General features: G+C 39.0%; 1 protein-coding gene across 2 annotated transcripts in view; it reads left to right on the top strand.

Annotated features, from left to right (window-relative positions):
* Slc39a10 (solute carrier family 39 (zinc transporter), member 10) overlaps positions 1-13,569 on the top strand; it is a 53,156-nt gene that overhangs the window by 21,314 nt on the left and 18,273 nt on the right. For both annotated transcript variants that reach the window (XM_005373283.2, XM_005373284.2), the window contains exons 4-8: positions 7,878-8,047; positions 9,186-9,380; positions 10,061-10,181; positions 11,514-11,867; positions 12,729-12,809. In XM_005373283.2, the coding sequence (XP_005373340.1) occupies positions 7,878-8,047; positions 9,186-9,380; positions 10,061-10,181; positions 11,514-11,867; positions 12,729-12,809 (921 nt within the window). The remainder of the gene's footprint in view (positions 1-7,877; positions 8,048-9,185; positions 9,381-10,060; positions 10,182-11,513; positions 11,868-12,728; positions 12,810-13,569) is intronic.

Here is a 13,569-nt window from a genome sequence, read left to right as displayed (position 1 = left end):
TTTCCCAGAATTAAAAACATCATACCACAGCAATAGTGTGCACCCATGTTTATAGCAGCACAGTTTGTGATAGCTAAATCTTGGAAACAACTCAGATGCCCATCCACTGAGAAATGGTTAAAAAAGATGCGGTATTTTTATACAATGGAGTATACTCAGCTATAAAAAAAGATAAACTGGAGGCTTTTGTAGGTAAATGGATGCAACTAGAGACCATGCTCTAGTTGAAGTAAATTGGACCCACATGTGTAGACATACTGTCTCCCTGGTGTAGGAACCTGAAAGAGTAAGTAAAACTCAAAACATACGATAGATGTTAGGAAAGGGAAAGAAATTGCTCAAAGGAAGGAACAATTGGGATGAGGGAAAGAAGAAAAAAGAAGGAAGGCAAAAAAATATATATATATGAATAGCCGCGATAACTGTACTGCTGATGTCTGATGGTATATTGAAAGGAACAGTTAATGTTTAAAATGTTTTATGTTCTGACCAATTTTGCATGCTTGTATCTGGTTATCTGAGCAACTGATTTGAAGAAAATATGCAATGTAACTGTCATGGTGAATTCCTACCATCTTGTCTAGTGAAACTCTGTATTATCTCTAATGTTTGGTCTAATAATTATTTTCTTATTCTCTTTAATGGTTTGAACAATCATCCATTCTTTTTGTTTTGTTTTTTTCTTCCAGTACCAGGAATCGAACTCATGACCTTGCGCTTGCCAGGCAGGCGCTTTGCCGCTGAGCTAAATCCCCAGCCCCTCAATCGTCCATTCTTACATCTGGTAATCTGAGCAGCATAGTTGAGGATAACAATATGTAATATAACAACCACTGTTAATTTGTGTTATTTTGTCTTGAAACCCAGTATCACTTTAAATGTTCTTGCTTTAGTTTGTTTATGTTTGTGATGCCGGTATGCTGCTATTGCTCTTTTTATTTTTTTGCTCATTTACTACTCCCTTTAAAATAAAGTTTAAAAAAAGAATACATTGCATGTTCAAGGTTAAGTTCCCTAGGCACCTACATTTTAAATTTAGGCTAATTTTTTATTAGGAAAAGAATCCTAAAATGCATTATTTATAATAGGCTGTAATTATGGGACCTTCCCACATGCTGAACTAAATACCTTTATAAGGCGGTTTCCTGCATTCATTCATTCATTCTTTCTTGAGATGGGTCTTGCTGTGCTGCCCAGGCTGGTGTCAGACTCCTGGACTCAGGCCCTCCTCCTGCCTTGGCCTTCCAAGAGCCGAGATTCCATTTGCGGCCCACCGCACGTGGCTCACTTGATGTATTAAGCCCACGCGATGGGCACTTGCGTTTCCAGTGGGGTGAAGAAAAGGAGGCCCAGGGAGGCCGATGGCTGTGTGAGACCGACAAGCTGGGGGCGGCGTGCCGAGCAGCGGGGCAGAGCGGGACAGCTCCGCTCTCCCGAGCAGCAGGATGGCCGCCCAGTCTGCTCTCCTGACTGCACGCTCCTCTTCTCCTCTTAGTAGCTGAGGAGCACAGGCACGGTGCCTCCAGCACCTGGACCTTCTCACCTCGGCAGAAGAAAAGGGGAGTTTGGGAGGCAACTTCGTGAAAATAAAATACATTTCTTCTGCACAGGAAAAAAAGGGGACGAGATGGTCTTATTTTTGAATGAAAACCAACAGTTTTTTATTCTAAAGGTTTCTAAAAAAATCTGGTTTCTTATTTCCACAGCAGCTGTGGATCCCAACTCTTCGTTAGAGCTGTCTGTTGTAATATTGCCGTAGTCTATATGTTATAACAACGCTCTTGACAGATGTGTAATGTACTAAGATTGAAAGTTACAGCTTATTCGCTCAGAAAAGCCTTAGAGGAAATTGTACTTGTTTTGAAAACAAGTACGTTACTCATAGTGAATATTGATTAGTGGTTTGCAGGTGGTTATTAGCATTGTCAGAAATGCAGCTTGAATTAATTATGTCCTGATGAATGCTAATAATTGTTAGCGAGAATGCCCTGCTAGTAATTATTTTTAATGACTGCCGCACCATTAAGAAAGGTTAACTTATTCTGTATAAATCTCCCATAGTGATACAGCCACTACCTCATTAACTTTGCTCAAAGACCGCTGTAAACCGAATACGCTGTATACTGTGCCTAATGGAAACCGATTGTTTCCTGGGATTGGCTCGTTCAGTCAGAGGGCTGACCCTCGCTTAATCACCAGGGGTCTGCGAATAGGCTGCTAAGCAGTTTCTGCCAATTAAAATGCTGAAGCAGTGTGGAAAACTGCCATCTTGCACATGGTTTGCACCAAGTTAATTAGGAAGTTTCCACAGATGAGCGCTTCTTCTTAAAAGAATGCGTTTTCTCTCTTGATGAGAAAGGGAGTTGGCGAATAACTGAACTTGAAGACCTTTCACGTTCTGAGCAACCTAATTTGTAGAGTAAGTGAAGCTTGTCTCAGGCATGTAGTGCTTTTTATTGCGTATGCTATCTTGGATGAGTAAAAGGAGTGTTTGCTCGCTGTGTGTCATGTAGTCTGCCTGTTGCTAGGGTGGTATAGGCCGCTTTAAGGGTACTTTTATCATTTTTTGTTGTGTTGCAGCTTTGTGATATTGTAATGTTGAAAGTTACAGCTTAATTTGCCCAGAAAATAGTGGTTTTAAATAAATTGTGATTTAGAAAGCACAATTTGGTTAGAAATCATGTTTTTTTTTATTACCTGTAGTACTTTCTTTTCCTATGCCTTGGAAAGTAGAAAATTCAGATAGAGTTTCTGTGAGTTTGAATTTAAGTGTTTTATGTTCTAGAAATAAGTAAATAGCATAAGTAATTTTAAGCTTAATAAATTCAGAACAGCTTCACACTTTTCATAGTTTAAAAGGATTGTTTTCCTTTTGAAGATTACAAGTCGTTAGAAGAATTGACTATCACATTTGTAGTGCTAGAGAGCTGGTATTTTTTAAAACATTGAAAGTGAATAATTGAGAATAAGAATACATGTTTATATAAGTGCACAGAGGGATGGTAGAGCTAATGAATGGTTGCTAATGAAACAGTTGTCATGAAATCATTGTAATCTATAGAAAATACTCTGGACATTTTCTGATTTATTTTCTTACTCCTTAGAACTGGTAGGAATAAGTGATAATTCATGTTAAATAGGAAAAAAGTGTACTCTGATAATTTTATGTAGTCACAGGTTTGTTTTGTTGTATTCTTGTCTCTACTTCTAACTGGGTCTGATTTTGAAAGCTTACTATTTAGATTAATTTGGCATTCCTTCTTAACTTTCTTGTGTAATTCTATTTAAATTTTCTTATAGATCTTCCTTTCTGTGAAGCCACCTTAATGAGGTAAATACATGAGTGATTAAATAGAACCTGTGGCCAAGAGTTCTCTGCAAGTATGTGATGATTTCATGGAGAAAACAGTGGTTTAAAATTTAGAGGACTTTTGGGTCAGGTTTTGTTTTGTTTTTTTATTTTAAATTCTTTTATTCAGTGCTAGGAATGGAACCCAGGGCCTCACTCATGCTAGGCAAGGGCTTTGCCACTGAGCTCTATTCCCAGTTCCTGGACTGTTTTGAGTTTGCTATTCATCTTTTTAGTGTCATGTGAAAATATATGTATCATACAATTAGGTATTCGCACAATTGCTTCAATTTTTTCTCTGTTAAAATCATCTCTTTTTCCACCCTTTCTCTTTCAGCTTGTTTGTGTCTTTAAAGCGAAGTCAGTCTCTTGCATATGGTTGAGACATACTGTTTTTTGTTTTTTAGTCCATTCTGCCAGTCTTTGCCATTTGATGGGAGAGTTTAATTCACTTACATTTAAAGAAATTAAGGAAAGAGTGTCTGTCATTTTGTTGTTTCCGATATATCTTAGGGCTTTTTTATCCCTCATTTCTTGTATTACTCTCTTATTGTGTTTAGTTGATTTTTCTTGTAGAGAATGCTTAAATTCCTTTCTTTTGTATATGTTCTGTGCTTTTCTCTGGTTGCCATGGTCATTGCACTTAACCTCCTGCAGGTGTTAACACAGATTTTTATTTACACCAGTTTAACTCCAACAACATACAAATGTTCTCCTTCATAGCTTCATCTACACCTCTTTCAAATGTTGATGTCACACAATTATATGCTTATACATTTTGTGCCCCTAAACACGAGCGAGTAATTTTTTAAAATGCATTAGTCTCTTTAATGATGTAGAAAACAAGATGAAGAGGTACAGCAAAACCAAGTTAAAACACTACTAGCTTTCAGGCTGATGTTTTATTTATTTTTACACATACCGTGTGTATGTATGTGATGGCGTCTTGCTGTGTTGCCCCAGCTCACTCTGGACGCCTGACTCAACCTCATATGTAACTGGCACGATAGCTGCTCACCACCATGCTAGCCAAACGGAGTTTTTAAATATATTAATCTCTTAAATCAGGTAGAAGTAAAAATAGTTACAAATTGCTACAGGAGTATTGGTTTTCATAATTGTCCATGTCTTCACCTTCACTGAGGTCTTTTTCTGTGTGGTCTCCAGTCCTCGAGCTGTTAAGGACTCGGACTCCCTTGGGTGTTTCCCACATGGCCTCTAGCGGGAGCAGATGTCTTCTGCCTTTGGTCACCTGGGAATGTCCTAATTTCTCCAGCACTTGTGAAGGACAGTTTCACCATGTATAGAATTCTTGTTAGGCAGGATTTTCTTTTAAATTTTATGGTTTTTTTTTTCCTTGGAGGACTTCGAATATATTAGCCCACTGCCTTCTGACCTCGAGTTTCTTGTGAGAAATTTCCCGCTAATTTTATTGAAGATCCCTAATATGTAATGAGTTGTTTCTGTTATAACTTTGAAGAGTCCCTTTTTTGCTTTCAAGAGTTTGATTATACTCTGTGTAGGTATAGATCTCTGCATTCATCTTACTTGAGGTTCATTTAGCTTGGGTGGTGTTTATATTTTTGTCATTCATTAAATGTGGCAGCTCTTGATCTGATATTTCTTCTGATATTCTTGCTGTCCCTTTCTCTCTTTCTTCTTATGGCACTTGGAGAGTATATATTGGTCCATTTGATAATTAGGCAAAGAACCACGTTTTATAAATATGCAAATATATATTTATACTATAACCCTAATGCATAGAAAACATTATGGTATAATTGTCTCTCTGCACTGTGGGTGTTCGACCCAGTGCCTTGTGCATGCTCACTGAATAAGTCTTCTACCACTCGGCCACATGACCAGCTTGATATGTTGTTTCAGTATGGTCTTAAATTTTAAAATGTAATGAGCTCAAAATTCTAAATGTGCTTTTATGCAAATATTTTATTAACTTATTAAATTATGTTGTGTAAGTTGTTAATCCTCTCAAGTGTGTAATACATTGAATTAATGGTGTCTACTATACATTATGTTAAGATTTAGAAATTTAATTTCTGTTGCAAATGTCTTAATAGGAAAGTCCAGAAATGAATGAATATCTGTTTCTCAGTGCAGAATGTAATGTGACCCTAATAAAACAATCAGGATAACAAGGTTTATTCAACTAGATTTTTTTCAGATACAGTTTTTAATTTAGTATTTTAAGCTGGTTGTTTTGCGTTTTCTAGAACATTGATTTATAGGAATAAAATCAGTAATTTTATTGCATAATTTTAGTGACTAATTCAGGTGTACATTTGGTTAAAATAATTCTAATAATAAAAATTTATAACAGTTATCAAGCTTGTTTGCGTATATAGTATATTTAGGGTTTTGTCTGTAGTTTGGCACTGTCCCTCCAGAATGTTTACATTGTGAGTATGTAGTTATTTGCTCTCTCAGAGTGTCTTGGAATATGAATTACTGGCTTTCCCAAGTAATTTAGTGCATTTTTCTTTAAATTCTTTACTGAAGTTGCTTTTAGGTTGTTACTTTGAGATAAATTGCTTCTAGACTGGATTAATACCAAACTAAGGAAAATGCCTATTTAGAAAGGAAGAGTTACATATCACTGTGTGAGGCATATCAGAATTTAAGTGAGGTTGTTACCAAGCTCCGTGTGTTCCTTTTAGGTACCCTCTTCTTTTTTAGGAACCCTTTTCACCCTCTTCCCCCACTAATGTTATTGGAGTGAGAAAGCTGTGGTAGTTTTGACCTGCCATTGTTGGTTAGTTGGATAATAACTTTACTGGCTCCAGAAGCTCATGTGTAAAATGTGGCCATTGACCTGATTTGTTACTCATTCTATATTTTTTTTTCTGGAATAATTTTTTTACGTACAGTGTCAACATTAGTTGAGAGAATCTCCCTCCTATCATTTGCTCCACAAACCTTGGTATTACCTTTGTAATGGTGTTTCTCTCACCTGGGTTCCTTGGAAATTGAGTTTCTCTCCTTTCTTGCCTCAAAAGTTTTGCAAGTATTGAAGTCACAGAATCCAAGTCTACCTGTAGTAGTAGCGGGGTCGTCATCCTTCTCCTTTGGGTTGTGAGTTTACGTCTTTCATCTCGTTAGGCTCCTGGGTGTATCTGACAGCCGTTATTTGTTCAGAGGTAGGGTAAACTGCAGGACTTCCTCTAGTGATAAATAACCACCTGTTGTGTCAGTTCATTAGCTGATTTAGATAGTGAGTGTTGGCTATTGTGTTTTAATGTTGTTGGGTACTATGGTGCCTAGTGGATAAACATAGTTTTATAAATAATGTTCAGCATTTGGTGGGTCAGTTAGTATCGTCTTTGCTAGTCTACTTCTTGTTTTTGAAAATTTTAAGTTATCCTGCTAAAGGAATGAATTTTCCTTTGTTCACTTGTCATAAGATGTAATATAAAACCTTTGAGTAGATTTATAGTCAACAGAACTCTACTAGATTTGATTGGAAAAATAGTGTTTTAGATTAAAACTTTTTAAAAAAGTATCTTCCAGTGAAATTTATATAGATTATAAAGCAGATTTTTTAAAGCTAGTTATATTTTTATTTTAGTTTAGGCTACTAGTAGACATTATAGGGCTAGGGATATAGCTCAGTGGCATAAGCACTTGCCTGGCAAGCCTGAGGCTGTGAGTTCGATTCCCGGTACCGGAAAAAAAAAAAAGACATTATAGTGAAAATACCCACCCTTCAACACATTGGCATTTATTTCTGGAATCTTAAGTGCTTATGAATGGCCTAGGTAAAGAAATCTATGTAGAATTCCCATTCCCCATAACATCTATGTGTCTCAGGTCATATTGTAAAATGATTTCTCTTGTATTCTCAGTGAGTTTTATACTGGGTTTTTTAAAAAGTGGTAAATTATGCAATAAGTGAAATTGGAGAAAAGGGAGTTCAGAGATAGGTGTGGAGGAGAAAAGAAATCAAGGAAGGAGGGCTGAATTGTCTTTGTAGCGATAAAGTTACCCATGAAAAGGCTGTTTTGTTACTTTTGCATGTGAATACACTTTTCAGTTTCTTAAACTTTGTATTAGGAAGATTCTGTAAAAATTATGTTCATTAGATACTTGGCTTCATTTACTGCTCACAGGAGAGTTTTGTGTTCTTCAAATGGTTTTATTGCTTGTAGCTCTGACTGTAGACAGGAAATTTTATGTAAATATTAAGTTTAAGTATATTAAATACTAAGAGTGGATGACACCCTTTTTTTCATTTGAATTACTTTCTAATGTTGTGGTCCACTGAAGATACTACTTATAACTTGTTCTGAGTTTTGTAATTCTTTTTTTAAGTGTTCAAGTTGGATATATTTCATGTTTTTGTTTTTAAGTACAATTGTACCATAACACTTTTTTTTTATTTTTAAAAACTTTCTAAGCATAGCCTGGATAAGATAATCATTTCTGTGACGCATTTATCTCGCGATTATTCTTCTTTGGAAGTTGTGTTTTATACTGTCACCCTAATGCTCATTGTTCACTTGTTCTCCTGCAGCGTGGATCTGTGGTATCATCTCTATCACTGTCATTAGCCTCCTGTCCTTGCTGGGTGTGATTTTGGTTCCCATCATTAACCAAGGCTGCTTCAAATTCCTCCTCACGTTCCTTGTTGCGCTGGCTGTGGGAACCATGAGTGGAGATGCCCTCCTTCACCTGCTGCCCCATGTAAGAGATCTTTTCAGTGTTTAAAGAGTTTAAGGCCAGTGAGCATTTGGTGGGTCAGTCAGTATCATCTCCTTGCTAATCTACTTCTCTTTTTTTTTTTTGAAAATTTTAAGTTATCCTGATGGAGATGAATTTTCCTTCCATAATAAGCTGCAGCATAATTATATAGTAGTATTTGTGCCGTTTTGTTTGCAAATAGGATGAAGTTTGGCTTTCTTCCATTTCATAGATGTAATAGCAATATTTTTAATGAGTTGAATCATTAGGTTTTTAAATGCAACAGTGAGTGATCTTTTTATCCATGACATATCAAGAAAGCCTTGAGAAGAAAACGTGTAAGTTGCTGTAGTGATTATGCGTATAACCAGGAGGTCACAGCAGTGACCTGCTAGGGAATGAGTTGGTGGACTTCGTTATTTTTACTATGTGGTATTTAAGTGGTTATGGGTGCTCCAATTTTCAAAGGACCCATCACTCCCTGCTCTTCTGACTTGCATCTTTCATCATGGCATCTTCGTTAGAGGCATTTTAATTTGTGGTCTTTGTTTGACCAAGAAATGTAGTGTACTTTGCGGATAACTGAGTAAATTACCTGGAGGACCTTCTTTAAATCACATAGTACCTAGAGGCTCAGTCTGAAAATTAAATATTACTCAGATATGATCCCACTACTGTGTGGTACAAGGTGAGAGTTGAATAGTGTTTACCCAGAGGCTGAGGAGGTAGTGGAGAGACACGGCCAGGAGCGGTAGGTGGGTCAGTGGTCAGTTTGTCCCGGGTTGGGGGTAGGGGAGAGAAATTCTGAGTGGCAGAGTGGCAGTAGATAAGGGCAATTACTGTCGCGTTTGTAAGAAGCTAGAAGAAAGGATTTCAGATGTTTCCAAGAAACAGTAAGTGTGTGAGGGAGAGGTGTGCCTGCCCGGATTTGAACATTGTGTAATGTGCACATACATTGAAATATTACACGCTATCTCATGTACGTGTACAACTTTATGTGTCGATGTAAAGAATAGAGAGATACAATGTAACAACAAGATAAAAACTAAGTCATTTTTCTGTGTTGTCTAGAGGATTATACTCTCAGAATTTGAACTAGCATTTCAATTGCTTGTTTAGAAGTATTCTTCTGTTGTAATAGTCACAGGGCGGACATGATCATGGCCACCAGCACGCACATGGCCATGGGCACGGGCATTCTCACGCACACGAGGCCGAGAGCTTCGTAGAGGAGTACGACGCCGTGCTGAAGGGGCTCGTCGCTCTGGGAGGCGTCTACGTGCTGTTCATCATCGAGCACTGCATCCGGATGTTCAAGCACTACAAGCAGCGGAGGGTGCGTACTTCCACATCACGTGCTTATTTTCTGGGGAACAGTAGTAGGGCCTGTGAGTGATGGAGGACACACTGTGATCACTGTCTGATTATAAAATGATAAGGAGAAAGCTTATCTGTATTTTGCGAAGCTATTCAGAGTCAGTTACTGTAGTAGGTTTTCATATATTCTCTGATTTTATCATTCCAGCAATCTTATTTCATAGTATAATTGAGTATTATGTTCACTAAATTTAACAAACTTCCCAAGTCTCAGAAGTAAAATACATATTTAGGATTCTAACTCTTGATTCTCTTATGTTACAGGCATGGAGATTGAGATGACAGTAAAAAGAGAATAAAATTCAGAGGACTAAGCATTAAGTGTTGAAACTTGGTTCCCTTCCATTATTAAATAGAGAGGCATCGCACCCATCTCACAGTTTCATTCGGGTTGCATTTAATAGTTTGGTACTGTGCACACTGTTAACTTGGAGGGAGATGAAGAGAATTTCTTAGTTCAGCATTTTAAAAAGTATACAAATTTAGATCCCTTGTTTGATTTCGAAAAATAATTTCTTACTGTTCTATAAAACGGTTTTATGTATAAAGTTCATTTGTCACCCAGAAGTGTGAACAAGGGGGTATTATTACTTGTTGTGGCTGCAGATTTTATACTGATACCTGATTTTTTTTTTGCAGGGGAAACAGAAGTGGTTCATAAAGCAGAGCGCAGAAGAGGCAACTATTGGAAGAAAGCTTTCAGATCATAAGTTAAACAACACACCCGACGCTGACTGGCTCCAGCTCAAGCCTCTTGCCGGTACTTAGTTCTGCCTAAAGACGAACTTTTAAGACAGAAATTGACATGTTGCTTCTCAACTGGGTTGTTTGAGATTTCTTGCCTTTGTAACTCTGCTAATACTAGTTTCTAACATGTTTTTCCTTAAATGTGTGTCTTAATTATGATTTTATTGATTTTAGTTAATTTCTGCCTTCTTTGTGCTGGAGTGTGGGGCCAAATAGATCATGGGGTAAGAAAGTTTTTTTTTCTTTTTTCCAGTACCAGGAATCGAATTTACGACCTCGCACTTGCCAGGCAGGCGCTGTGCCGCTGAGCTAAATCCCCAGCCCCAAGAAAGTTTTTGTAGTTCTAGTTTGTAGAAAAAAAAGGAGTAAAACAGAAATGCCTTTCTGAGTATAGACCAGTGTCTTACTGATGGACAGTGCCCAAACACTCCAACCCTCCAGATGTGTGGGCTTCCTGAGGAAACTTGCCTTTGTGCCTAGAAGAGAGGCCCCTCGCCTTGCATTTGAGCTGTCTGCGTAAGCACCCAAGCATTCTGGTGCCTGATAGACCTAATGAGGAACCTTACAGTTTTCAGGGAAACAGAAGTGTTTTTAATATAATTTTTTTCGCTTTCCATTTGGACTTGTTCCTTGAATTTAGCAGTGATTTCCTATGCAAAAGGGCAGCCTAGTGTCTGTCTATAGAACTTTCCCCCGGAACTGAGCTGGGAAGTATCAGGAGATCATAAGTAATTGGGGAGCGAGGCAAAGGCTGCCCTCAGTGTTTTATTTTATTTTTTTTTTATTTATTTTTTATTTTTTGGTTTTTTTTCTCCGGTACCGGGAACCGAACTCACGACCTTGCGCTTGCCAGGCAGGCGCTTTTGCCGCTGAGCTAAATCCCCAGTCCCTGCCCTCAGTGTTTTAAACAGCACTTATCCGATGTCATCCCTTGCGTGGACTCGGGGCTCCATCTGACCCATTGGGCACTGACCTCTGAGCAGTGCTGTCAGGTAGGTGCAAGGGAAGACTGTAGAGAGCTTGCCATCACTGTTGGTAGGGCGTAGGTAAGTTACTTAAATTCTTTGTCTTCATTTTCTTAAATAAGAGAGTGGGTTAACACTAAAAGTCCCCCTTTCTGTGAAGAATTACTTTATCTATTTTATTTATCTCTTTAGTTGATGAATTTCAGAAAACCTTGTTCTATTGGAAAAGCTTCTAAATGACTTTAGGGAAATGCGTTTATTTAAGACTTTCATAAGACGTTCACCTAGGGAGTGTGCGTTTACGCTGGTGTCTGCGGCGTTGCAGTAGCAGCGTGCGTACCCTTCCTCGCTGAGAAAGCCTGTCCCTGTCTCCAACCCAGGGACTGACGACTCGGTGGTTTCTGAAGACCGCCTCAATGAGACTGAGCTGACAGACCTGGAAGGCCAGCCCGAGTCCCCTCCCAAGAGCTACCTGTGCGTGGAGGAGGAGAAGAGCGCGGACCGGGCCCGCAGCGACGGGCTGCACGCCCCCCACGCCGCCGTGCACAACCACCACGGGGGCAGCAAGGCCGTGCCACGCAAGCACGGGCACCAGTGGCACCATAAGCACGCCCATCACTCGCACGGGCCCTGCCACTCCGGCTCGGACCTCAGGGACACGGGCATCGCCAGCATCGCCTGGATGGTCATCATGGGGGATGGCATCCACAACTTCAGCGACGGGCTCGCCATCGGTGCGTGGCGGGCTTTCTTCCTCCACCTCGCCGTGCTGCTCTCGGGACTGTGGTTCTGTCCGGAGCTTGCACGTGTACTGTTGCCGGGCTCCTGTCACTAGTTTCTCCAGGGCCTGGTTTTGTGTTTCATAGGGATATTTGGAAGTGAAAATATATTTGGGGCTTTTAAATTTTTATTTTGGTTTTTGAGGCAGGGTCTCATTGTGTAGCTCAGGCTGGCCTCAAACTTGCAGTGATCCAGCCTTAGCCTCCCACGTGCTGGGATTGCATGCACGCACCACCATGCCCAGCAATATTTGGGGACCTGGGGGGAAACTGTAAACAGATGTTTGAAGTATACCGCTTAAATAACTTGGCCTCTCATTGAAAGCACAGTGACCTTATTGAAAAAGCTACCTGAGCCTTGTATTTTCACATACTTTTATACATCCCTGAAAGAAAACAGTTTGATTTCAGTCTTGTGTTTAATAGATTTTTCACATCTGAAAAGAGAAAGAAAAATTTTACATTAGGAATTGATTGTAACAAATTCGAATACATCAGAATCTTGCCTCTACTGACCCCATGACCAGTTTGGGATCGTGTGATCAGTACACCATTTTAAGATTGAGAATCTGTTAACTCAGAAGCATCCTGGCTGTGTTTTCTGTCACAAGTAGAGACCCTATTTTGAATCACAGGAGGCGATCATACCGAAGAAGAAAGGATTCTTAGTAAGATCATGTATCTATTGTATGTCCCAGCACTGTGGTGTGTGGGCTAGGGGGGTCTCACACACCGTGTGGAGTTAATGTAGTAAAAGTGAGAAACTAGAAACTCACTGAACGTCACTCTTGCTTTTCTCCCTTCAATTCTCCTCAGGAGCAGCTTTCAGTGCTGGGCTGACGGGCGGAATCAGCACTTCCATAGCTGTCTTTTGTCACGAGCTGCCGCACGAATTAGGTAATTTTACCAGATTTCATCCAATCTAAGGCTTCATCACCTGTAAATACATCCAGATTTCCAAAATATTGAAACACAGAATGTCTGATGGCAAATATAAAGTGCATTAATTGCAAGCTATATTCTTTGTAAAATAGGAAAAAACATGCACTTTTAAAAATTGTAAAATGTGAATTCTCTGCACTTCTTCAGAAACACAGTTATGCTATTACGATGACAGAGCATATATTAAAACTGGGCCAACGAACATAGCTTTTTTTTTATTGGTACCTGTTAGACACATGTAATGATCACATTCATCACAGGGAATTACTACCTGCACGCAATATGTATCTTGAGTCTTCTTTTTTTTTCTATTCCCTTCTCCTCCCTTCAACCCCTTGTCTTCCTATTTACAAGAGCTTTGTTTCCATTTCCTCCTCCTTTTCGCCTTTGTTTCCTTTTCCCTTCCTTCCTTTCCCTCTCCCATCTCCCTGGTTCCCCTTCCCATTTGAACATTTTCTATTTCATGATACCCAGTATACATTTTAGTCCTTATCCACACTTTCAGTTTCTTACACCAGAGAAACAGTGTGATATTTACACATGTGTGTCTGAGTTATTTCACTTCAGGGTATGGCCTCAAGGTATATCCATTTAGCTAGAAATGGCTTAAGTTTATCTTTCTTTATGACTGAGCAGTACTCCATTGTATATTAAAAAAAAACCATATCTTCTTTATCCATTCATCATTTGATGGGCATTTGTACTATCTCCAAGA

The sequence above is a fragment of the Chinchilla lanigera genome, unplaced genomic scaffold (assembly GCF_000276665.1).
Source record: "Chinchilla lanigera isolate Chin_1 unplaced genomic scaffold, ChiLan1.0 scaffold00002, whole genome shotgun sequence".
Classification (NCBI taxonomy): domain Eukaryota; kingdom Metazoa; phylum Chordata; class Mammalia; order Rodentia; family Chinchillidae; genus Chinchilla; species Chinchilla lanigera.
This window is presented reverse-complemented; position numbering and strand designations above follow the sequence as displayed.